This window comes from Dendrobates tinctorius, unplaced genomic scaffold (genome assembly GCF_039654945.1).
Source record: "Dendrobates tinctorius isolate UK_male_01 unplaced genomic scaffold, ASM3965494v1 ptg000154l, whole genome shotgun sequence".
NCBI lineage: Eukaryota > Metazoa > Chordata > Amphibia > Anura > Dendrobatidae > Dendrobates > Dendrobates tinctorius.
This window is the reverse complement of record NW_027361821.1, coordinates 3,955,985-3,982,848: the sequence shown is the minus strand read 5'-3', so window position 1 is coordinate 3,982,848 and position 26,864 is coordinate 3,955,985. Positions and strand designations below refer to the sequence as shown.

The 26,864-nt window shown below is 44.5% G+C and overlaps 1 protein-coding gene across 1 annotated transcript in view; it reads left to right on the top strand.

Annotated features, from left to right (window-relative positions):
- Positions 1-26,864, top strand: part of LAS1L (LAS1 like ribosome biogenesis factor) — a 73,469-nt gene that overhangs the window by 44,220 nt on the left and 2,385 nt on the right. Inside the window, exons 6-11 of the mRNA XM_073547579.1 lie at positions 53-99; positions 7,861-7,967; positions 9,783-9,868; positions 23,683-23,889; positions 24,333-24,480; positions 24,702-25,054. Coding sequence (XP_073403680.1) covers positions 53-99; positions 7,861-7,967; positions 9,783-9,868; positions 23,683-23,889; positions 24,333-24,480; positions 24,702-25,054 — 948 coding nt within the window. The remainder of the gene's footprint in view (positions 1-52; positions 100-7,860; positions 7,968-9,782; positions 9,869-23,682; positions 23,890-24,332; positions 24,481-24,701; positions 25,055-26,864) is intronic.

Here is a 26,864-nt window from a genome sequence, read left to right as displayed (position 1 = left end):
AATCTTGTCTAGTTCTTTATTTTTTTTATTTACTTTATTCATTTACTTACAGTGAAACTCCGAGAGACTTTACGATCCTACAAAAGTGAGCAGTTCAAGGTACAGTCCCTGCTTCTCTTCCTCTCTGTACTCACTCGCTGTGCAGGTTATTTCCCGGATTACAGGTCTGATCATTTGTATCCATTAGGGGATTCCAGGCCAGGGATTTTTATCATGAATCATTGGGCCACTGTGCAGCTGCCACAAAGTAACCTCCTGAGAGCTAGTGATGCGGTCTGACCTGGTCACTTCCCAGGGTCCGCTACAGCCAAGAACACATGTCCTTAGAGCTACACCTGTGCCATTGGTTACAGTAACTGTAATATCACTATGAAATATGTAAGGAGAATAGATTCAATTTTTTTTTTTAGAATCCTAATATACAGATTAATAAATGCACACTAATTATATAATCTTCTCCAGGCGATTATATATTGAAGGCATCATAACGCAAAGCCACACTGCTTACAATCAGGGCTGTGGAGTTGGTAAGCCAAACCTCTGACTCCTCAATTTCCCTGACTCCCGCCTCCATGGCCCTGCTTACAATGGCACTGATAGTGTTGATCTGCAACCTTGAGTGACTAAAGGGGGCTTTACACATAGCGAGATCGCTAGCAATATCGCTAAAGCGTCACCGATTTTGTGACACAGCAGCAATATTGCTAGCGATATCGCTATGTCTGATACTTGCCTCAACCGACTCCCCCGCTGGTTATCGGTGATCGCGTGAGAACGACCTGGGACGTTTCTCGTCGGCCGCTTCTTGCTGGCGCCGACGAACGACGCGTGGACGCGGGCGGGAGGACGTCATCATCGCTGCGTCTGACAGGTAAGTAACGACCGCCGACCGCTGCTATGTCGCTGGTGAGATCTGCCTGTTTGGCAGCTCACTAGCGACCATTTAGCGATGCACCAGCGATCCTGACCGGGTCGTATCGTTGTCGGGATCGCTAGTGCATCGCTAAGTGTGACGGTACCCTTAATCTCCTATCCAGTCAGAATGTGGGCTGTGTGTGGGGTTTATTTATTTATTTTTTCTTTCGATGACCTTTCATTTGAGTCTTGGGCATGTCCTGGGCTGGGGATTCCCATGGGATGTCATCAGTGCCAGCTCTGCAGTTTCTGTACCGCACCTGAATACTCTGTTTCTATTGTCCCACATGCTCAGTGTACACTCCCTGCTCACCGCTATTACTTTCATTGTGCACTCGCAGTGTGCTATCCCATCAGCTATACAGGAAAGTGACAAGCCGGCAACAGAGCTCTGACAGCCGGCGCTTGAGCATATACTGACGACTATAGCCGGAACAATCCCAGCCCCTGAAAATGACATCCTGATAATGTCCTGTTTCAGGATGGTGACAGTCGCTGCAGCAGTGATCACAGAGATGCCCACTTATGTTGTCCCATTTGAGAATCCCAAGTCCATGATCAGAGACTCACACAAAATTGTTCAATTATGCAGAACCACTTTGTCCCCCACCGTGCCCAAAACACAGATTGAAGTTCTTTGTCCACGTCTTAATAATCTTCTCTGCTGGTGAACAGTAAATCCCGATGGGACATGCAGGGGATTGTTTTTTTTGGGGGGGGGTTTAGATACTGCTTGTGGACCACCATGACGTTTAGTTCAGTGCTGCCCTATTATTGCCTCATAGTATGGCTCAGGTTACAGCTTCCCTAATGTGCAAATCAACAACTCCCTATCAGCAGATTTTCCAGGAGACCAAATAATTTCCATTTTACATCAAAAGTGGGGACTTTTTCTACTCACTCCTACACAGTAACTTGGCAACTTTATATACCTTTATAGCCACATTACCCCCTTACATGTGAGGATCGGGGCTCCGCTTAGGGGGGTGAAACATCTGAGTGTGTCCCTAACAAGTAACCAGCGTCGGACTGGCCCACCGGAGAACCGGAGGATTCTCCGGTGGGCCCTGGCATCTGGTGGGCCCTGGCACCTGCTGGCATACAGGGCCAGCAGTTGCCTAGGGCCCCCGCTGCTCCAGGGGCCCCCAGCCAGTGGTGTGTCGCACACCATGCAGCTGCTATGGGGGCCCCTGCCAGCGGAGCAGCAGCGGGTGTCAGGAGGCAGGAGCCCCTGTCCCCGCTGCTAAAGAGAAATGAATATTCACTGCGAAGCAGTGAATCTCATTTCAGGTCTCCACACCCCCAGAGGCCCCGCCCCCAGCCCAGTAAGCTGCTCTGCATCAGGGCCGGCGCCGCCCTCAGTCCTCTCTGCTCCTGGCTCACAGCCAGTGCGCGATGACGTCACTACATCACGCACCCGCTGTGTGTCTGGCAGAGGGGGCAGCTCCCAACACTGAAGCCGGGATCAGCGTGGGAGCGAGGAGGAGAGGTGAGTATTGTGTTTTTTGTTTTTTTTTTATATCTCTCTCGCTCTCTCTATCTGTCTCTATCTATCTCTATATATCTCTCTCATATCTATCTATCTTTCTATCTCTATTTTCTATATCTATCTCTATCTATTATCTATATCTATCTATTTCTATATCTATCTCTATCTATCGCTCTATCTTTATATCTTTCTATCTCTACATCTATCTCTATATCTATCTATCTCTATATCTTTCTATATATATCTCTATATCTATCTATTATGTCTATCTATCTATCTCTATATCTATCTATCTTACTCTATCTATCTCTATATCTATTATCTCTATATTTATTATCTATCTAGCTACCATCTATATCTATCTTTATCTATATATATCTCTATCTAATATCTATATCTATCTCTATACCTATCTATTTATCTATCCGTTATCTATCTCTATATCTTTTCTCTGTATCTATCTATCTCTATATCTATATCTCTCGCTATCTATCGCTCTATCTCTATATCTATATCTATCTTTATATCTATATCTATATATCTATCTCTATATCTATTTCTCTCTATATCTATCTCTTTATCTCTCTCTATAGCTATCTATCTATATATCTCTATCTATCTCTATATCTCTCTGTATATCTATCTATCGCTCTATTTCTATATCTATCTTTCTATCTCTATATCTATATATCTATCTATCTTTCTCTATCTATTTATCTCTATATCTTTTCTCTGTATCTATCTCTCTATCTATATCTATCTATCTATCTCTATATATATCTATTATCTCTATCTATTTCTCTCTATATCTCTCTCTATATCTATCTATTTATCTCTATCTCTATATCTATCTCTCTGTATATCTATCTATCTTTCTATCTCTATATCTCTCTATATCTATCTTTCTATCTCTACATCTATCTCTATATCTATCTATCTTTCTATCTATCTCTATATCTATATCTATCTATTATGTCTATCTAGCTATAGCTATCTCTATTATCTATATCTACCTATCTCTATATCTTTCTATCTTACTCTATCTCTATATCTATCTGTTATCTCTATATTTATTATCTATCTTTATCTATCTATCTCTATCTATTATCTATATCTATCTCTCTATCTATTTATCGATCTCTGTATCTATCTCTCTCTATCTACCGCTCTCTCTATCTCTGTCTATCTTTATATCTATATCTATCTATCTCTATATCTATCTATTATCTCTATATCTATCTACCTATCTATCTCTATATCTATCTCTATATCTATATCTGTTTCTCTATATCTATCTCTATATCTGTCTCTCTATAGCTATCTATATATTCTCTATATCTATCTCTATATCTATCTCTCTATCTCTATATCTATCTGTTATCTCTATATCCATATCTATCTCTATATCTATCTATCTCTATATCTATCTTTCTATCTAACACTATATCTCTATATCTATCTCTATATCTCATTATCTATCTATCTCTATCTATCTCTCTCTTTATCTATCTATTGATCTATCCATCTATCTCTATATCTATCTCTATATCTATTATATCTATCTATTATCTCTATTATCTATATATATCTATCCATCTATCTATCTCTATCTATCTCTATATCTCTCTATATCTATCTTTCTAACTCTATATCTATCTCTATACATATCTCTATATCTAGCTATTATCTCTATATCTATCTTTCTATATCTATCTGTCTCTATATCTGTCTCTATATCTGTCTCTATATCTGTCTCTATATCTGTCTCTATATCTGTCTCTATATCTGTCTCTATATCTGTCTCTATATCTGTCTCTATATCTGTCTCTATATCTGTCTCTATATCTGTCTCTATATCTGTCTCTATATCTGTCTCTATATCTGTCTCTATATCTGTCTCTATATCTGTCTCTATATCTGTCTCTATATCTGTCTCTATATCTGTCTCTATATCTGTCTCTATATCTGTCTCTATATCTGTCTCTATATCTGTCTCTATATCTGTCTCTATATCTGTCTCTATATCTGTCTCTATATCTGTCTCTATATCTGTCTCTATATCTGTCTCTATATCTGTCTCTATATTATCTCTATATCTATATATATCTCTATATCTATTTTTATTTATAGCCATCTATCTATATATATATTTATCTCTATATCTATATATGTCTATATTATTATTATTATTATTATTATTATTATTATTATTATTATTATTATTATTTCTGTATATCTCTATCTATTTATCTATATATCTATCTATATCTTTCTATCTATAGCTATCTATCTATCTATCATCTATTTTCTATCTATCTCTATATCTATCTACCTATCTATCTTTCTTTCTATATCTTTATATCTATCTCTATCTCTATGAATCTTTCTATCTATATCTATCCATTATCTACTTTCTATCCATTATCTACTATCTAGCTCTATATCTATCTATTTCTACATCTATCTTTCTATCTATATCTATCTAACTAACTATATATCTATATATCTATATAGCATTATACCCTATGAGGGGGTGCATTATACCCTATGAGGAGGGCAGCATTATACCCTATGAGGAGGGCAGCATTATTCCCTATGAGGGCGGCAGTATTATACCCTATGAGGGGGGCAGTATTATACCCTATGAGGGGGGCAGTATTATACCCTATGAGGGGGGCAGTATTATACCCTATGAGGGGGGCAGTATTATACCCTATGAGGGGGGCAGTATTATACCCTATGAGGGGGGCAGTATTATACCCTATGAGGGGGGCAGTATTATACCCTATGAGGGGGGCAGTATTATACCCTATGAGGGGGGCAGTATTATACCCTATGAGGGGGGCAGTATTATACCCTATGAGGGGGGCAGTATTATACCCTATGAGGGGGGCAGTATTATTCCCTATGAGGGGGGCAGTATTATTCCCTATGAGGGGGGGCAGTATTATTCCCTATGAGGGGGGGCAGTATTATTCCCTATGAGGGGGGGCAGTATTATTCCCTATGAGGGGGGGCAGTATTATTCCCTATGAGGGGGGGCAGTATTATTCCCTATGAGGGGGGGCAGTATTATTCCCTATGAGGGGGGCAGTATTATTCCCTATGAGGGGGGCAGTATTATTCCCTATGAGGGGGTGCAGTATTATACCCTATGAGGGGGTGCAGTATTATACCCTATGAGGGGGTGCAGTATTATACCCTATGAGGGGGTGCAGTATTATACCCTATGAGGGGGTGCATTATTCCCTATGAGGGGGGCAGTATTATATTCTATGAGATGGCTGCATTATACTATGTGAGGGGGCTGCTTTATATTCTATGAGGGGCTACCCCAACTCCTGCTACATAATTAAGACATGTACAACCTTATATTATACCCGGATATTAGCGTGTTTTACCGCATAATTGGTGGTCTGGTATTTAACTCTATGCAGCTACATAGTGGGCCCCAAGAATGATTTTCTCTGGTGGGCCCAAGGTGTTCCAGTCCGACGCTGCAAGTAACCCTAATTACAACTACGGTGGCAAGCCCTAGTTGTGGGTAGAAAAGAACCTCAGCAGATGACAAAGCTGTTACTGTAAATAAATCTCTGTACAAAGACAAACACTGTTTGCAAATTGAGATTCTGATTTGACTTTTATCCTAAAGGGCCTGTCACACTAAGCGAGATCGCTAGCAATATCGCTATAACTTGTGACGTTATAGTAATATTGCTAGCGATATCGCTGTGTCTGATACTTACCTACGACCCGCTCCACCGCTGTTTATCGCTGATCGTGCGAGAACGTCCTGGACCGCTTCTCGTCAGCTTCCTGCGGAGAGACGAGCGTGGAGCCGTGCGGGAGGACGTCAGGATCGCCTGGTGTGACAGGTAAGTAGCGACCCCCGTCCCCAGCTCACTAGCGACCACTTAGCGATGCACTAGCGATCCTGACCGCGTCATATCGCTGGTCGGGATCGCTGGTGCATCGCTAAGTGTGACAGTACCTTAAGTCATATTGCACGACTCATTAAAGGGTTGATTGTGACTTGTAGGATCGCTGCTTCCAACAGGTGGTGCTATAGAGGTCAAGTCCTCTTTCTCTCTGAAGAGGCAATTTGCATGTACAAAGACCAACACTGATATTACCGCCATATGGTGACCATGTAGTGGTAGATACCTGTGGTGCTGAACATATGACTGATTACCGTACAGTTGTAGATGGTGACTTACAGCTGACATTCTTTCTGATGGATTCGTTCACTTTTCCTGTCCAGACCAACATAACTACTTTTTCCAGTCGCGACTCGTCTGCGGAGAATACAACACACACATTTGACTTCTCATATTTCTTGTACATAAACTCCTCAACCCAATGCTGGGCCGCTGCTGCCATGTGTCCCTATTCCTGCACCCACGGTTTGGCACAATGACTGCTCCTTTTACTTCTCCACATAGTAATGCCACCACTGTGCCCCTTGCATAGTAATAATACTTTTATGCCCTCTCGATGGTAAAATTGCCACTGGCACCTAGAAAATGTCCTAGAAAATAGCGTCCACATTTTGCCCCTAGAACGTAATAATGTCCCCTCTGCACCTTTGCTGGTCTCAATACCCTGAGTGTCCTTATAAAAATAATGCTTAAGTGCCCCATAACATTTAGTAATGTCCCCTGAGACCTCCAATGTACAGCTCTCCCATAACACAGTGGGAAGGGCCCACAGCTCTCCCATAACACAATAGGAAGGGCCACAGCTCCCCCCAAGATATATAATGGCCCCTGCACTTTGAGAGGCATCCCACACATGGTTTCAGGGTCTCCAACACTGTATGAGGGTCACCCATTATTTATGATGCCTCACAGTCACCCCATAAGCTTCATCATATACTCTCCTAATCCAGGATCCTGATGAAACCATAGGCTTGGCTCGGGCAGACCAATGCACTGATGTCATATCGCCAACTCGTACACAGATGGCATCACCAAGGCAGGACTCTGAAGCCCTGCATGTGCTCTGGCGCCTCTGCCACTGTATCGCCAATGGAGAGCAGTAGTACATGGGGGTCCTGTATTCTTTCACTACCGCACTACCTGCTGTGCACACCAACATTGGATGGCTTCCCACTGAGTGGGGGACCCGGGGCGACTATACCCTCTGCCCCCCTACCCCTAGTAGCTACGCTACTGGTAGGGGCATATTCTGGATTGGTGGCTGCTTGGTTGCTGAGCTGTGTGACTCATTGTGGGGGAGTGTTGATCTGTCTACTCAGTTATTCATATGGCTCTATTCCAAAATGGAGAGTGGGGAGGACACAAGATGCCGTACCACAGGCGACTCATCCTTGGCTCAGTCCATGAGAATCCCACAGGCTCATGGCATAATGCGAACAATAAAAACAAATTCTTATCATGTTTGTCTTCTTGAAAATAAATTTAATACATATATATTTTTGTTTCTATTAAATACAGATTTTTGGAGAACTACAGTGTGATTCTGCTTTTCGAAAATCATGGAGTGCCACAGCTAATCTGGAGTGGATTATAGCACAAGTCACCGAGCTAGTGCAGCAATGCAGGTAATGCCGTACAGAGCGTTGTAAGAGCAAGGTCTCGGGCTGTGCTCACAAAAAAGAGGGCCCAGAGCTGCTGCAGTCATCGAACTGCATGACGTAGGATTGCTTAATTTTAGAGGCGACACTCTGTATTCACGGTTAATATAAATAATTTCTGAATGAAGCGTTCAAGGCCGCTGCGGCTGTCGACTCTTAGCGTATCTGCTGACCGAAGTCTTAAAGTACCTGAACATAAGTTATCGCCTGTCTATAGGAAAGGTGATTACTTATTGATGGAGAGCGTCCGACCGCTGGTACCCGCACTGACCGACACTTACCTTTTATCACCACTACATTCATGCCCTATGGTACTTGAAGCCTCAGATTTTATACACTCCAGAACCAGGATGGAGACTGCAGAGACCTAAGGATGAAGGAGGCCTGGCGTTACCTAATTCATGGTTATATTTTTTAGCGGCCCAGTGCCAGCACCTAAGGGGGTGGAAAGAGTCATTGCCAAAAGACTCGATAAGTAACTTTATCTAAAATGTGGTAGGTAAGGGACCTCTAGAGGCGGGGAATGTTAATGGCCAACCAAAATTCTCTACTTTGGGCCTTATTAGTAACGTTTGGTCTAAGGTTAAACAAATTAGAGAAATTGAATTCTTTCTTTATTTTACTCATTTATATAGCGCCATTAATTCCACAGCGCTTTACAGAAATTATAATCACTGTCCCCGATGGGGCTCACAATCTAAATTCCCTATCAGTATGTCTTTGGAATGTGGTGGGAAACCAGAGTACCCAGAGGAAACCCACGCAAACACAGGGAGAACATACAAACTCCTTGCAGATGTTGTCCTTGGTGGGATTTGAACCCAGGACCCCAGCGCTGCATTGCTAACCACTGAGCCACCGTGCCTCCCAATATATTCATATTATGTTATATGTCATATTATATTCATATTATAGTTATATTATGATATGATCACCTATAATGAATAACAAAACTTTCAGAATTCAGGAAGTTATGTGAATTTGGAAATTGGTGTTCCTTGGAACTTTTATATGTTAATCAGTAATGATGCGCTCAAAACCTTTTTGAGTGTTTACAGGAGGAAGTTCACCTTCCTGAAACTAGTTTTTCGGTACCTTCAACTTGAACATGCATATAAAGCCCAATGTGAGTTAAATAATTTTGTAGTTAAGAAAGATAGTAACCTGAGCATACAGTGTAGAAATCAATACGGGAGTAATTTCCTGCATATGTGATGATTTTGGTGTTTATTTTTCTGACAAAATGTCCTTTTGTTAATTAAACAAATGTGGGAATTGGAGGGGGGGGCATTTCTGACGACAGGTGGTCCTCTATCCTTGGAAATGTCCTCAGTCTCTAAGTGAACCTCACTGCTGTATGTCATACATACTGTACATAAGAAAAGATGGATGGCATAAGAGTTAACAGTGGATATTGGAGATGGGTGTCTCTAGTAGCCACGCTTGTACGGTGTCTGTTACAACGGAGTATATAAGGGCTGTGCCACATTTCGTTTTTTTTCTTGTGTGTATATCATACATAGACTATACAGATCACCAGTGGTGGTGTTCAAAATGGGCATCAGACCGAACTCTAAGGTCCTCCTACAACCTTTTTCTTCTGAATCCACCAAAAACATGCAAGCTTGGCAAAAGTCATTATTTCAGTGATTAAAATTTCTGAACAATTGTGCCACACATGTCAATTTAAGAAGAGATAGATATATATTTATTAACCAGAATATATGAGGAGTCTCTGCATGTATTAAAAAAACCCAAAAAAACTTGTTTCTCTCCTCCCAGTGTTCAGACTGCAGTAGGTGTTCTTCTTGAAGACGGTTTACTTGTACCTACTGGAAAACAACTATCAATCCTGAAGATAGAGCCAGGTAATGTACTCCATGCATGTGTACTTCGGCACGCTGTTTAATATTAGTGAATTGACTATAATGTGACACATGGTAATTCTTTTCCTCTTTGTTGTCAGACTTAGTACGTGTGCATGCAGCAGCGCTCATATCTGACTCATTCTATGTGGCCTGGACATGGGACCAAAGAAGCACTCCTCATATTAATATATTGCAGTCATCATACGATATAGCACTGTGTATTTACAGTTGCTCATTTTGCCCAATTAATTTTCTTTTCCATTAGGTCTATGACAGCATGTGATTAAAGCCTGACTAGCTGAATCCTTCTAAAAGATCTATGTAGAAACAGGAGGTCAATTTTCCCTGTATGAGTCATAAGTCCCTGGCTGGGGGAGGAAGGAGCAGCTGGGTCAGGAGGTGAAGAGGGAAATGATAAATACAGGGAAAAGAGACTTCCTTTCTCTACATAGAGCAGAGAAAAGAGAAGAATTATCTGGGTAGAAAGGTAAAATGAGCAACTGTAAGTACACAGTGCTGTATAATATGATTGCAATATATTAAGAAGATAAAAACTTTCATGGGAGGAGTGCTTCTTAAGCTCAGATGGGCTACATGCAGCCCTGACATCATTAATTGGTCACCATATATATGGTCTTCACCCATGCTGGAAACGCGTGCACTTTACATTACCAGAACTATAGAGACTGGGATTTGTCTGAATAAGACACTTGCGTTGGCCCTGTCGGTCACCATCAATGTTAATACTTCCAGCACTTGGCAATTTACAGTTCTCCAGCACGTTGGTGAAATCAGAATTATTGTATTTACATCATTCTACTAAAATCCAAAATAACAAAAGGGCAAATGCAAAGTGTCATGTGCACAGCTACTTTGGTTTTAAATAGAACCTTTTTCACTTATTGTATTAATTGATATTCCTGTTGTCATTTTTGCCAAATCTGTCTGTTGCAACTTAAATAGTGCAAGTATCTGTATGTAAACCAAATTCCTGTTATCTTTTTAATCATCTTCCAAATGTCTCATTTTCCAGCACAAGGCCATTTTTTTGCATTTCAGCTGGAAATCTTCTGTGTAGCAATTGTCCAATGTAAATTACCCCATCACTCAGCTGCAGGAAGGGGGACACCTGTTGCTGTTACACGTGACCCCTGCAAGTGTAAACCATTTCCTGATGTTGGCTATTGTTTGGTACATACTGATATGGTTTTAGTAAAAGGACTGAGTAACTATAATCGTGCTCCTAGTGCAATGGTAACCCCAACACCAACAATCGCAGATGCATTGCAGCAGTAGAATCCAGCAAACGGTATTTGTTATGGTCACTCTTCAGCAGGTTCACGGCGAAACACTTCTCGATTATGAAACTAACATAAGACTTTAGTATCTCATTGTTGATAATTAATACAAACATATCACCATAGTCATGTGGTTATAAGGTGCTGATGGTGCGTGTAATATACTGTGCAAAAGTGGCAGATTGGTATGACTAATATTATAATCTGGTGTTCACTGTTTTTATAACTCACTGCATACTTTGCCTATTGCCAATTTGGTAGATTGAACCTTTTTTTATCATACATTTGGATAAATTTAGTGTATCTCTTTTTTTATATTGATGTATCCTTATCTGTCAAATTGGTTATCCCTTCATCGATTGTGTAAATAGGGACGGAAGGGTCAGTTGTAGTGATGAGCATATGTGTATGGAAAGCGATCGGCAAACACATTCGTCATGAATATGGCACATTCGGATTCGTGATCAGAAACTCGAGTGTTTGATGAGGGGAAGGGGTTTGCAGAGCTCAGAGGCGCGGCGTTCTTGTAAACAGTCCCCTCCCCCCCCAAACTTTGAGTGCACGTTGCTGCTAGCCAATCAGGGCACAGGCAACATCCACAATGTCCTGACACAACGGCTTGTCATTGGCTGCTGAAATCACATGTTCCTCTCCATATAGATAGCGGACACTTTGTTTTCCCGTCTCCCATGACGGCACACATGAGAGAGGGGATCCGCCCAGTCAGGACAGGAACCCTACTGAAGATAAAAGGGGCGGTACCTCTCCCTCGCTTCAGTTGGATTTCCTGTCCTGACAGGGACCCGTGCACTGAAGATCATGTACCTTCCCCTCTCTCGTGCCGGCGTGGAAGATCAGGCTGGTTCCTGAGCGCTGTGTGTCGGGAGGGGGAAGTGCCGTCCGCGGGTCCCCCGGGGGCTCAGCATCCGAGCGGGCGCAGAGCAGCCACAGCAGGACCCCAGGCCGTGCCGCCCTCTCCCCCTCTGCCGCATCCAGGAAGCACAGCGCAGCGTCAGGGAGCGGCCGCTTCCGGGTCGCGTTCCTCTGACGTCACACGCTGGGAAGGGGCGTGCCCGCATGACATCGGGAGGTGGCGCCAGGATCCAAGATGGCGGCGCCCATAGGAATAAACGCCGGCCGGCAAGAGGAGATCCCGGCGGCGTGGCAGGGGGGGAGGGGCTGTGGGGGTAACCGGAGGATGCGGAGAGTTCAGTGGATCTCCCTTACATAAGGGAGATGACCACAGAAGACACACTCATACCAAAGCTTCATGATGGAAGTGGGGCAAGACGAGCAGCAGCGTAAGCAGCAGCGACAACAGCGTCAGCAGCAGCAAGAGCTCTCGCCAGATGCCGAGCCGCCAGCATACCAGGAGCAGCCGCTCGAGTGGTGGGAGCGGCAGTCGTAAACACGACCGGCATGACTGAGACATCCAGAAGAAACGTCACGAGTGCATCTGAGGAGCCTCCGAGATCGGTACCCCAGATTGACAGCGGTGGTGAGTGATCTACGTGAATGTCACCCTTATGGTAACGGGGTTCCATTTTTCTCTGTTTGATCACTAGGGGTCGAGGAAGGCCAGCAACAAAACCAAAAATAGAGAATGCGCCCTATGCAAACACCCGCTGGCAGATCAGTGGCAGAAAGACCTCTGCGCTGACTGTATAAATAAAACTATACAGGAGGAAACCTCTGATTTGGTAACTACCCTTAAGGCGCTAATACAACATGAGGTGAAAGGTTCCCTAAAAGCAGCCCTTAAAAAGGATAAAAAAGGTCATAGAAGTGATTCTGATTCAGAGGCCTTGCCAGGGCAGAAGGGGCGGGAAAGATCCTTGTCCCCGTCCACCTTCTCTTCCTCTACTCAGTCCTCAGAATCCTCCTCAGACAGCGATATAGGCGGCCGTCCATGTTTCCCAACAGAAGATGTGGAAAAGCTGGTCAAAGCTATTAGGGCTACGATGGGCCTGAAGGAGGAAAAGACTCCTAAATCGTTAGAGGATATGATGTTTGGAGGACTGGAGGAAAGGAAAAAACGCACCTTCCCTGTAAATGAGAAAATAAAGGCCCTAATTGACAGGGAATGGAAAAAACCGGAGAGGTCAGGGAGCTTGCCTTCTACATCAAAAAGGAGGTACCCTTTTGAACAAAAGGATTCAGAGACCTGGGAAAAACTCCCAAAAATTGATGGGGCTGTAGCGAAATCCTCAAAAAAGGTATCTCTACCATTAGAGGACTCTGGCATGTTGAAAGACCCGCTTGATAAAAAAGCAGATGGTTTCCTAAAGCACATCTGGGAAGCTTCGGCAGGTGGATTAAAGCCAGCGATAGCTGGTACCTGTACCGCTCGTGCCCTCATGGTCTGGCTACAACAAATAGAAGACCAGATCAGGGATAGAGTTCCTAGGGACGAAATTCTGTCTAATCTGACACTGGTACACGGAGCAGCGGCTTTCCTAGCGGATTCCTCTGCAGACTCCGCCATCCTTCCTAGGGTTGATATTGAACTCCGAGCGACAACGTTGCCTCCTGCCAGAGAACAAAGTGACCAAGATAAGGGGCCTAGCTTGCACAGCAATACAAAAAACAAATATGACACTGAGGAACGCAATGTCCCTTTTAGGCTGGTTTCACACTTGCTTTTCTTTGCAGCGCGTTTTCCCGCAAAAAAACGCATTGAAAAAACGCATACAAAAGCATACAACTGCTGCGTTTTTTTCAAGCATTTTTATGAGCATGCATGAAAAAACGCAGCGTTTTTATGCGTTTGTATGCGTTTTTAGTGCGTTTTTACCGCGTTTGCGTTTTTTCCAACATTAGGTGGCCCCTCACACTAACCCAAACCATGACTTTACTAACCCTAACCCTGACCCTAACCCTTAACCAAACCATACTTAACCCTGACCCTAACCCTGACCCTGACCCTTAACCAAATCATACTTAACCCTAACCCAAACCCTAAACCCTGACCCTAAACCTAACCCTGACCCTAACCCTAAACCCCTTTAACTAACCCTAACTCTAACCCAAACCCCTAAATTCCATGGTTAACAAAAAAAAAACGCATGTGCAAAAAAACGCATACATAAGCATGCCAATGCGCACATATGCGCACCCATAGACTATAATGGGTGTCTTGCTGTAAAAAAACGCATTGCGCGCGCATGCGTTTTTTTGAGGCAAGTCGGGCGCACCAAAAAATGCAACAGGTTGCATTTTGTGCGCCCGAGCGCATACCGCAAAAAAACGCATGCGCGGTAAAACGCGTACAAACGCATGTGTATGCGCACATAAGCGCATCCCATGCAAAGTATAGGGAAAAAAAACCCATGCGCTATTTAGCGCTAAAATACCGCGAAAAAAAACGCAAGTGTGAAACCAGCCTTAGGCTCGTTGACATCATGCATACCCGCAGTAGCATGGGCGCAGTACCACTTAAGACAACTACAGTGGGAAGTTCTGTCAGCACAGAAACAATTAAAAGGGCATTTAGAAGGCAAACTATGTCTCTCAGTGGCTGTAGGAGATTCCCTGCTCTGGTGGACTGTAGAAAAGAATCTAACAGCCGGTGTCCCGTGGCAAAAACTAGTCGAGGACATCATTACAACAGACGCGAGTGCCACAGGATGGGGAGCACATCTGAGATCCCACTCAATACAGGGGACCTGGTCCTCACTAGAAAACGATCAGAGTTCAAATGTAAAAGAACTATGGGCAGTGGAAAAAGCCGTGAAACATTTCCTTCCCTTACTTCGGGGCCGCCACACCCGGGTCATGACGGACAATCAGACAGTAGTAGCCTACATCAGTCACCAGTGGGGAACGAGATCTCGGGGCCTCATGCAAATATCGGATCTACTCTTCCAGCTAGTATAACAACATCTATTATCCATCACAGCACTGCATATAAAGGGGGTAGAAAATATACAGGCAGACATCCTGAGTCGCAGGCACCTAAGACAAGGGGAACGGTCCCTAAACCCCCAAGTCTTCCAACAAATACTTCAGGCCTGGGGCAAACCAGAAATGGATCTATTCGCTACCGCACACAACCGGAAGGTCAGGAAGTTGTGCTCACTAAATACAAGGGAAAACCCCTTCGCAGTAGATGCCCTACAATTACCCTGGAAGTTCATCCTGGCCTATGCATTTCCCCCGATAACAATGATCCCAGTAGTGGTCAGGAAAATCAGGGCGGATCGAGCGAGAATAATTCTTATAGCTCCGTTTTGGCCGAGGAGGCCTTGGTTCTCCCTTCTGAGACTCATGTTGGTGACAGATCCATGGATATTACCGGAGATTCCAGACCTGCTTTCCCAGGGACCAGTGGTCCACTCTCAGGTGAAGGGCTTCCATCTAGCAGTCTGGAATTTGAGAGGGTGCTACGGAGTTGCCAGGGATTCTCTCCATGGTTAGTCTCCACCCTGTTGAAAAGTAGGAAACCTATAACATCCCAAATCTACGGTAGAACGTGGAATAAGTTCCTAGACTTCCTGGGGGAACCTTTAGGGGATGTAGCGCCAGTGGGACCTATCCTAGAATTCTTACAGTTGGGGCTGCAACTGGGGTTAGCCACTAACACACTTAAAGTCCAAGTTTCAGCTTTGGGGGCCCTATATAACTGCAACTTAGCAGCCAATGCTGTGGCAGGTCAAGGCCGGTCATTATTCCAAAGATACCACCCTGGGGCCTCAACCTAGTCTTAGAGGCCTTAACCAAAGATCCCTTTGAACCACTACTAGAGCGGTCACCAAAGCTACTTACACTTAAAACTGTCTTACTGGTAGCCTTAACATCAGCCCGAAGAGTTAGCGATCTACAAGCTCTATCTATATGTCCTCCATATGCGCAGTTCTTGGATGACCGAGTGGTTCTAAGACCGGACCCGGCCTATCTCCCCAAAGTAGTCCAAAAGTTTCATAGGACTCAGGAGATCTCCTTGCCATCTTTCTGTAACAATCCTAGAAACCCGGGGGAGCAAAAATTCCATACATTAGATGTAAGAAGAGCCATAGTACAATATATGTCAGTAACTAGTCAGTGGCGGAAAGATCAGTCCCTTTTTGTAGCCTTTCAGGGTAGTACAAAAGGGTACGGGGTAGCTAAGAGTACCATTGCCAGATGGATCAGGGAGGCCATTATGTTATCCTACTCCGCAAGTGGCGCTCCGGTTCCAGAAGGCATCAAGGCTCACTCCACCAGAGCCGTGGCTACCACCTGGGCATAGAAGGCTGAGGTATCGATTTGAGCAGATTTGTAAAGCCGCTACCTGGTCCTCACCTTCAACCTTTTTTAAGCACTACCGACTTGATCTATCTTCCTCTACTGACCTAACCTTTGGTAGAAGGGTGCTGCAAGCGGTGGTCCCTCCCTAAGGTGTCTTATTCTACAAAAGTCTCATGTGTGCCGTCATGGGAGACGGGAAAACACCAAGGTTACTTACCGGTAGCCGTTTTTTCCGGAGCCCATGACTGCACTTGTATATTCCCCCCCCTTTTCACTCCTTTTGGTGTGCACTATAATTTTGGTGTTTTTTTTTAGTTAGATATAATGTGGTGACAGTTTTACCATGTGTACTAACCCGGGGGGGGCCTCTCATGCTCTGTAAACCAACTGAAGCGAGGGAGAGGTACCGCCCCTTTTATCTTCAGTAGGGTTCCTGTCCTGACTGGGCGGATACCCTCTCTCATGTGTGCCGTCATGGGCTCCGGAAAAACCGGCTACCGGTAAGTAACTTTGGTGTTTTGGTGCCATTGTAACAGTGCAGAGAGGCTGCTTCTGATGCTGGCACTTTTGACAGTAAGATTTTAGCTAGTTAGGTGGTTGTATATCATTCAGATAGTGTAGCTAGCCTAGTGTCCAGTGTGGCTGTAAAAATTTACCTTCCGGATTTTTTTTTTTTAATTTTTTGGGCCATTACTGATGTCCACAGACAGTCAGCAGGGCACGTGTCCTACAAGTGTGTTATGCACTGCTTCTATTGTGCTCCATGCACACGTATAGCATTTTATTTCACATGTAGCTAGTTAAAAAATATTAAGCAGCCTGCTGTATCCCACCTTGTCATTTACTGCTGTGGTGATATAAAACTGTCTGCAGACCTAAGGCATATTGCAACTGAAAAATTATAATTTTTCTTTTTTTTAAAAAAAAAAAAAAAAGTTAGACCACCCACCGTATCAAACTTTATCATTTGGTTGGCTTGAAATTAAGCTGTACAGGCCTGATCCAGAGGCCACAAAAAATTCTTCTATTAACTTCATACAGTAAGGGACCTGACTTTACAATAGTTTGTTTGTAGCATAACTTCTTCTTTGTCATACAGGCCTCAACCACACTCAAACAATTTTTTTTTTTCTGTGACTAACACAATACAGCACGCCATATTGCAACTTTGAATTTACTGTCGCCGAAATTCAGCTGTTTGCAGAGCTGTTGCAGAGTTTAAAATCTCATTTTTTGTTGCTAATACTCTGCTCCTACCACACTATCTGAGCAACATGACTGGGAAAAATCGAGGAGGTGGTGGAAGGGGAAGGGGATTTAGGCTTGGTGCACGTGGGGTAGATGGTAATGTTTGTGAAAGCACTAGTGAAGCAATGTCACGTCCTATGCAGAGACAACTGACAACTTCTGTTACTAGACAGGCTACACCACTACCTTTCTTTGGCAGACGCACAGTGGTACACCTTGTCGATGATGCCCTGAAAGAGCATGTACTCGAGTGGATGGCAAGTGCAGCTTCAAGTGGCTTCCCCTCCTCTTCCTCCACCTCAACATCACACCCAGTACAGTCCACAAATGTGATACCCAAATTCCCCTTGCTTCTCCCCGCGTCCCAACTATCCAACCGTTTAACTGACTATACGGAACCACAAATAGGTGAGTCTGAAGAGCTGTTCACACATTCTATGCCATGTTGTTCATCAGTCGTGTCAAGAGGAGGAAATCTACACTGATGCCCAAAATTTTTGTAGCTTGGATCTGGGCCAGGAAGAAGTACGGTCCCAACAGCATCCTGACCCTCGTCATCAGATATTAACCCCTGGGGGAGAGGTGATCCTGATGAGGCTCAGATATCTGAGGCTTGCGTGAACTATACATTCCTGTCAGGGCAAGAAGAGGAGGAGGGTGACTCCGATGGCAAGCAGTGTGATAACAAAGAAGATGATGACGTGTTAGATCCCAGTTGACGTGAACATAGAGGCACACAGCTGATTAGGTCATCTGAGGAGGAAGATGAGGAGGTTATCTAGTGCCGTCCGTCGCAGCCACGACGAGCGATGCGTCCTCAGCCACAACTGTGTCTCTGACCAGCGTCCGCGGGTTTGTAGCTTGCAGGCGTGGCAAGGGTTGCCTAGCCTGGGCCTTTTTCGAGACGGCAAAGGACGAGTCAACTCACGTAATCTGCCAACTTTGCAAAAAAAAAAAAACCGTAGTTGAGGAACAATGTGCAATAATTGCGCATGTGAAGGTTCATATATGTAGTAGTCAATCAGCATGCTTTAGTGTGGGAATCCCACTGCACAAAAATGCAGACCTCAACAACCATTAGACACCCCATCAATCCCATCTGCTGCTGCTACCTCCTCTTCTGTTACCGTGCCAATTGTTTTGAGATGCAGGTCTTCGTCCGCAGAACCTCTTGGGTTCTTTACCCGCTCGAGTAATGTTGACTGAGAGACCACCTTCAGCTGTAACGGGAATCGGACATGCCTTGTGAGAATGGTCACACCACAAGTTTCTCAATCCACACTTAACTCTCCGCCTGCACCTCTCACGGTCCAGCAGTTTGTCCGATTCACCGTACTCCGCTCTCTGAGCACTGCAGCCAGCCCACGGTTTCGCAGTTGTGGCCACGTAAAAATTGTTTTCTCCTACGCATGACAAAGCTAAGAGGTTGAACTCCACTATCTCCAATTTGTTGGCCACGGAAATGCTCCCGTTCCACCTGGTAGATAGAATGTTTCAGAAAGCTGATGGCCGTCGCAGTCCCCTAGTACCAATTACCCAGTTGCCATTACTTTTCTAAGACTGCTGTGCCTGTGCTACACCAGCATGTAGCAGACAACATCACCCGTTCCTTGACAATTTCTGTCTGCCAGGGTGTATTTCACCACAGACACTTGGACGAATAAGCATGGCCAAGGGTGTTACATCTCGCTGACTGGGCACTGGGTGACACTGATGGCTGTGGGGACAGGCGCTGCTCCACAAGTCTTTGTTTTCCCAGGGCTTGCAGGACAAACCTCTGTTTAACACGTCCTCCTCTAGGGCCTCCACCTGCGCCCTCAACCTCTGCCTTCAGGAAACATGCGTTCCAACAGGGCAGAGTGAACGCCCCACCACCTCTGTACTGCGCAGTTAGGGCTCACCGCAATCAGGCAGTATTAAAATTGATATGCCTTGAAGATCGCAGTCATACAGCTGAAGAGATGTGGACAGCTCTCCAGGCTGGGTTTGATCAATGGCTGTCTCCGCTCATCCTGCATTCAGGGAAGGCAGTGTCTGATAACGGTGCAAACCTGGTGGCGGCCATATGGCAAGGCAAGCTCGCACACGTCCTCAACCTGGTGGTACAACTTTTTCTCTGCCACTATCCTGGCCTGGGTGAGCTGCTTCAGGAAGCAAGTAAGATGTGTGCTAATTTCTGCCGTTTGCACCCCTCTGCTCATCGACTTGCATCAATACAGAGGTCTTTGTCCATGCCAGTTAACAGGTTAATATGCGATGTGCCGATACGGTGGAATTCCACTCTGCACATGTTGCAGCGACTGTGGCAGCAGCAACGAGCCCGGACGCAGTTTGTCATGTCATATAGCCTGGGCCAATGCAGTATGGACGTGGCGCATATCACGTTTACAGAGTGGGCACAGATTAAGGACCTCTACACCCTTGTGCACAGTTTTGAAATGGCTACGAAGATGGTTAGCGCTGACAACGCTGTCATCAGCATCACTATTCTGGTCATCTATATGCTGGAACAGACTTTGAATAGACTACCGGAGGAGTTGGTCGTCCCAGAAGACGAGGAGGAAGCAGTGGAGGCTGCAGAAGGGATAACATTGTCTCTAAGTTCAAGACTGTCGTCACACAGTTGGGTGCCAAGGAAGGGTGGATTACTCAGATTGAGGGGGGGGGGGCTGGTGATAACAGACAAACTTATCGAAGGTATAGGATCCAAGGAACAAATGGAGGAGGAAGAGGTGATGGGCGAGCAACTGTCGCATGAATAGGATAATCCTCCCCTCTCGTTGGTGGGAGTGGACAGAGGAAGCGAGCCTCGTTGTTACCCAGCCACCAACACCGCATGGGCTCGGACCTCATGGTAGAGCCCGACATAAGTGCCTTCTTGCTGCACTATCTGCAACATGATTCCCGTATAGTTATGATTAGGAATAATACTGACTACAGGGTTGCCACTTTATTAGATCCACGTTATAAAACCAAATTTTGCCAGATGATTCCTGCCCTAGAAAAGGACCTGCATTTGAATGCTGGAGTATTGAAACATGCTTTTATGCAACCTTGAGAGAGCTTTTCCCCAAGACAGCAGTGAAACAGAGTTCGCATTGCAGCTGTAGACTTCAAACCTCCCAGGCTGTCAATTCCATAATGGCAAAACATTAGCAGCTGTGGTAGAAGAAGCAATTTCTGTGAGTCCTTTGACACTTTTTTTTTTTTTTTTTGCTCTTGAACCAGCACAACAGAGTCCAAATCTTACACGTGAACGAATTGAGAGGATGGTGCAGAAGTATCTAGAACTATCAATACCATCAGGGAGGGTTTGGACCCTTTCACATTTTGGTCTTCCAAAATGGATGAGTGTCCTGAGCTCGCCTCACATGCCTTGGAGGTTTTATCATGCCCAGCAGCCAGCGTTCTCTCAGAACTTGTCTTCAGGGCTGCTGGTGGTGTCCTGATGGATAAGCGCATCCGGCTGTTCCCTGATGGTGTAGACCGCCTAACTTTCATTAATATGAACAAGTATCTCTCCAAAGACTTTTGCACCCCAATCGCATACTGTACAGACTAGGTGATATTGCATTTTTTAGTGTGATGCATTAATGTCACGTAACTGCACTCTGTGATCTCTTTAGTGTGGCTGCAGCTGATAACTCAAATTTGTGGAAATGTGAACATTCATGGTGGTTGATCTACATCTGCTGGGTTAGCTGTAGTGGAAGACGTGTCGGTCCGAATTATACTATTTCTAGTCTCGTGACAGTTATTCCACTTTGGTTGTGTCAGGCCCTCATTTCTTGAAATGTGCACACTCCTTGTAGGGTGTCCATCTGCTGGATTGGGTGTAGTGGAAGAATTCTACTGTGGTGAAATTGATGCCACTTTGGTGTCTGCCAATTTTTGGAAATGTGAACACTCCTGGTTGGGTCTCCTTCATGCTTGTTGCCTGTAGTAGCAGTAGGCCCCCGAGACTGTCAGGCCTCCTCCACCTTGGACTCAACTACTCGTGTTAAGGTACTGTCACACTTAGCGATGCACCAGCGATCCCGACAACGATATGACCCGGTCAGGATCGCAGGTGCATCGCTAAGTGGTCGCTATTGAGCTGCCAAACAGGCAGATCTCACCAGCGACATAGCAGCGGTCGCTATATACCTGTCAGACGAGGCGATGAAGACGTCCTCCCACACCGCGTCACTCGTCGTCACAGCAGGAAGAGGACGACGAGAAACGGCCCAGGCCGTTCTCGCGCGTTCAGCGATAACCAGCGGGGGTGCCGGTCGGAGGTAAGTATCACACATAGCGATATCGCTAGCAATATCGCTGCTGCGTCACAAAACCAGTGACGTTATAGCGATATTGCTAGCGATATCGCTTAGTGCGATGGGCCCTTTACGGTTTTTAAGATTTTCTGACAATGGTAGTCTACAAAACGGATATTTGTGCCACCTGAGTGTGACTGAGCTTGAAAGCAGGTAGAGGTGTTGCATGTGCTATCAGAGCTCCCAGCCAAGGGGGGGCCTACACCGATCCTTCACCCATCTTGTTTTACTGTGACGTTCAATTGAAAGGTGTAAATGCTGTCCCAGACCCCGATAGCTTATGCCTGGCTGACTGCTGCAGTGCTATGCTACAATTAGTACTGTGGGTGAATTGAGGCCACTTTCCTGGTGTCTGCCCCTACTTTGATGTGTTTTGGCAGCATTTGGGGCAGTTCTAAGGTGTTGTGCTACGTTTGTTTTTGCCTCTCATTGAGGTGAATGGCGTTTGGTTGTGTTTGGCGAATGTTTCGACGAATTAATCGGTGAATATTGCAAGTTTTGGCAAATGGAATCCAAACCATATATTGAAATATTCACTCATCTCTAGTCAGCCGTCTGGAGCGGGGCATCACTTTTGCTTACATAGGGTGCCAACCTCCGCTGGTAGGCAAGGGCAATTTAAGGGAGAGCCCCCTATTTTGAATTGGTCGGACTTCCATTCATGAGACTATTCATGTATACCACTCCCTTGCACCATATCAATCTGGGGCCTTAGAGATAGACAGACAGATCTCTTATGGCAGATACAATCCCTTCTAGTGTGTCATAGCATGGTTTACACACGTACATCAATGTACCCCGCATATGTGTCCCCACGTTCTTTTCTTGACTCCTTTACAAGGGCCTGATGGGGCTAGATCAGAGAGCCATCGAGGAGCGGGGGGCGCCAATTGTGCATATTATAGGTTGCCAACCTCCACTGCAAGGCTGGGAGAGTACAGTAAGCTGAGCAGGGTCAGGCACAGCCCCCAGGCTCTTTGTTGTGTGTTGTCCATTTGGATGGTGGTGGTTCTTTTTTTGTTTTTCAGCTTTTGTTTGGTTGAAATTTTTAATGAAAAGCAATAAGTTATATTTCATTATATCTATAAGTACATAGTTGGTTACAGTAAAACATTTTAGGTCTGTAGACTTGTATGAAGGTATCTTTGTGACTGTGAATCATCCATTGCCTATGTAGTAGAACACACTGCCTAGTGCTCTGCCATTAAAGAAATTTGAATGTGAATTGCTCCATGTAGATACACAAAACGCTTGTCGTTGGTGAAAATTGACCGACAAATCATGGTGTCACCTGAGTTGTCCTACTGTGCTGTTACCACTCTTGGTAGCTAATATATAAAATGGTTGTAAAAGGGAGGCTCATTTCGTAGTTTAAATTGGGGTCTATTGCTAAAGTGTGCTAAAAAACAAAACAAAACAATAAAACACATTGAACTCTAATAGTTGGAGTATAAATGTGTGGCCCCAGGACGTGGCTCTCATGCATATTCAGTCACTTGTCTGTACATGAGGCTGTAGCTGGTTACTTGAATGGTAATGTTTAGTAAACCTTGTTGATCTGTTATTCCAGAGGAGTAAATAGGAACCAGCTTGGTTTTTTTCCCTAAAATGAAATCTTGTAATTTTTTTTCCCATAAACACAACTAACATACTTCTGCACAAGTCTCCTTACATTTCTCCAGGTTGTATTTCCTAATGATTTTATTGTGGGTTGCCCCTATACATTTAGATCAAGGAGAAGAACTTCGCCTACCCCGCACTCTCCTACGTTTCTGGCAGCCACTGCTGAAGGTCCTGCACTCCCAGGCGTTCACTCAGGGGTTATTGGAGATGATGTTTGCTGGCTTGGGGAAGTCCAAGGAGAGGAAGACACAAGCGCGGGTCCACTATCTCAGTTGCTGGATCTCTGAGATTTTACAAGCCAACTACAGAGCAGGTGTGTGGCCATTATATGGTCTATATAGCTGAACCGTGCCACCTGTACTGAGATGGTCTATCAGAAATCTATGGTTGCTGAGATATTACCTGGTGTGGGCGTCCGTATACAGTGTCCGACAGTGTATACAAGCCAGTAGAGGAACCTTCAGATGGTTGGAGCACAAGTCCAGCTGTATGTCTGGTGCCAACAACAGAATTGGATCCCATCAGAACAAAGCTACAAAACCTTTGCAGAAGGGTTTACCACCTGTCTGCTTATGGCATTCAACCTTGTTCTTGGCACTAAATGTTCGGCTCCCACATAGCCGTATCACAGCAGCCTTACACAGATGATGGGGGAGTCTTGGAGATGGAGTGGCTGCATCTCATGAATGGCAAAGTTCTAGCAATGAATCTCACTGTGAAAATGTAATGTCATTAGAAATCTTATTTCTTCTTCAGACAAAAAATGTTCTGGTGGTTCTCGTAACCAAATATCTGTGAAAAGCAAATGGAAGTTATTTACCTACAGCGTGCTTCTACAGTGGAAGAATCTGCTGCAGAAGTGCCTTGAATCCCCATGCCGGACGACCCCACAACTATTACAGCTGTAAGTAGTCCTGTTACCAGGAGGGTAAAGGGAAGCACCCATGGAGCCCAGAAATGAAATAGGACTTCTTTTCTGGGGGACAAGGGGCAATATTTGTTTGGGTACCATGTCCTGTTAGAAAAATGTATCCTGGTTCACAGAGCAAGCGCAAGCAATCCTAATCACAGCCATCACATGATGATTTCTTTTTATTTCTAACATTATTCAATTTTCTTATTTAGGATTTTCTCAAATTTGAAGACAAACGTACCGGTTACCACGCAGGAGAAGCTCCTGTGCCTCTGCCTCATCTACATCCAGGATGAAGGGGTTGATGGCTCAGTAGACTACAATGACCAGCCCATCTACACAGTGGAGAGCTTGCAGTGGAGAATAAAGCAGGATTCTAAAAGCCGATCCTTCAGACAGTGGGGTAGATCACAACCTGACGAGGAAGACGAGACCAGTGAACAGTCAGAGGATGAAGAGATGATCACAGAGTCTTATGAGGAGGAATACATTCAGATGATTAATGCGAAAGCTGCGACTGAGAGGAGAGCAGCCCTTGATGGCTCTGTCTGGGGCGTCAGCTCAGGTATTGCCAGCAGAGTAAAGCACACATGTACACAGTAAATGTGTAGAGTGCAGCTCTATGGCAGATGGTGTACAGTTGTGGCCAAAAGTATTGACACCCCTGCAATTCTGTCAGATAATACTCAGTTTCTTCCTGAAAATGATTGCAAACACAAATTCTTTGGTATTATCTTCATTTAATTTGTCTTCAATGTTTTGCTTCATTCTCTTTTGTGTTTTTTCATTTATCATTTCACACAAAACTCCAAAAATGGGCCAGACAAAAGTATTGGCACCCTCAGCCTTATACTTGGTTGCACAACCTTCAGCCAAAATAACTGCGACCAACCGCTTCCGGTAACCATCAATGAGTTTCTTACAATGCTCTGCTGGAATTTTAGACCATTCTTCTTTGGCAAACTGCTCCAGGTCCCTGATATTTGAAGGGTGCCTTCTCCAAACTGCCATTTTTAGATCTCTCCACAGGTGTTCTATGGGATTCAGGTCTGGACTCATTGCTGGCCACCTTAGAAGTCTCCAGTGCTTTCTCTCAAACCATTTTCTAGTGCTTTTTGAAGTGTGTTTTGGGTCATTGTCCTGCTGGAAGACCCATGACCTCTGAGGGAGACCCAGCTTTCTCACACTGGGCCCTACATTATGCTGCAAAATTTGTTGGTAGTCTTCAGACTTCATAATGCCATACACACGGTCAAGCAGTCCAGTGCCAGAGGCAGCAAAGCAACCCCAAAACATCAGGGAACCTCTGCCATGTTTGACTGTAGGGACCGTGTTCTTTTCTTTGAATGCCTCCTTTTTTTCTCCTGTAAACTCTATGTTGATGCCTTTGCCCAAAAAGCTCTACTTTTGTCTCATCTGACCAGAGAACATTCTTCCAAAACGTTTTAGGCTTTTTCGTAAGTTTTGGCAAACTCCAGCCTGGCTTTTTTTATGTCTCGGGGTAAGAAGTGGGGTCTTCCTGGGTCTCCTACCATACAGTCCCTTTTCATTCAGACGCCGACGGATAGTACGGGTTGACACTGTTGTACCCTTGGACTGCAGGACAGCTTGAACTTGTTTGGATGCTAGTCGAGGTTCTTTATCCAACATCCGCACAATCTTGCGTTGAAATCTCTTGTCAATTTTTCTTTTCCATCCACATCTAGGGAGGTTAGCCACAGTGCCATGGGCTTTAAACTTCTTGATGACACTGCGTACGGTAGGCACAGGAACATTCAGGTCTTTGGAGATGGACTTGTAGCCTTGAGATTGCTCATGCTTCCTCACAATTTGGTTTCTCAAGTCCTCAGACAGTTCTTTGGTCTTCTTTCTTTTCTCCATGCTCAATGTGGTACACACAAGGACACAGGACAGAGGTTGAGTCAACTTTAATCCATGTCAACTGGCTGCAAGTGTGATTTAGTTATTGCCAACACCTGTTAGGTGCCACAGGTAAGTTACAGGTGCTGTTGATTACACAAATTAGAGAAGCATTACATGATTTTTCGAACAGTGCCAATACTTTTGTCCACCCTCTTTTTTATGTTTGGTGTGGAATTATATCCAATTTGGCTTTAGGACAATTCTTTTTGTGTTTTTTTATTTAAGAGAAATTAAATGAAGATGATAATACCAGAGAATTTGTGTTTGCAATCATTTTCAGGAAGAAACTGAGTATTATCTGACAGAATTGCAGGGGTGTCAATACTTTTGGCCACAACTGTATGTGCATCTCCATCACTGGTGGCTTTAGGGCAGAGCTGCTTACTTTACTTCCTATATAAGCCTCTCTCCTATTAGTATGATTCGATAACCAGCCTATTTTTGCAGGATGA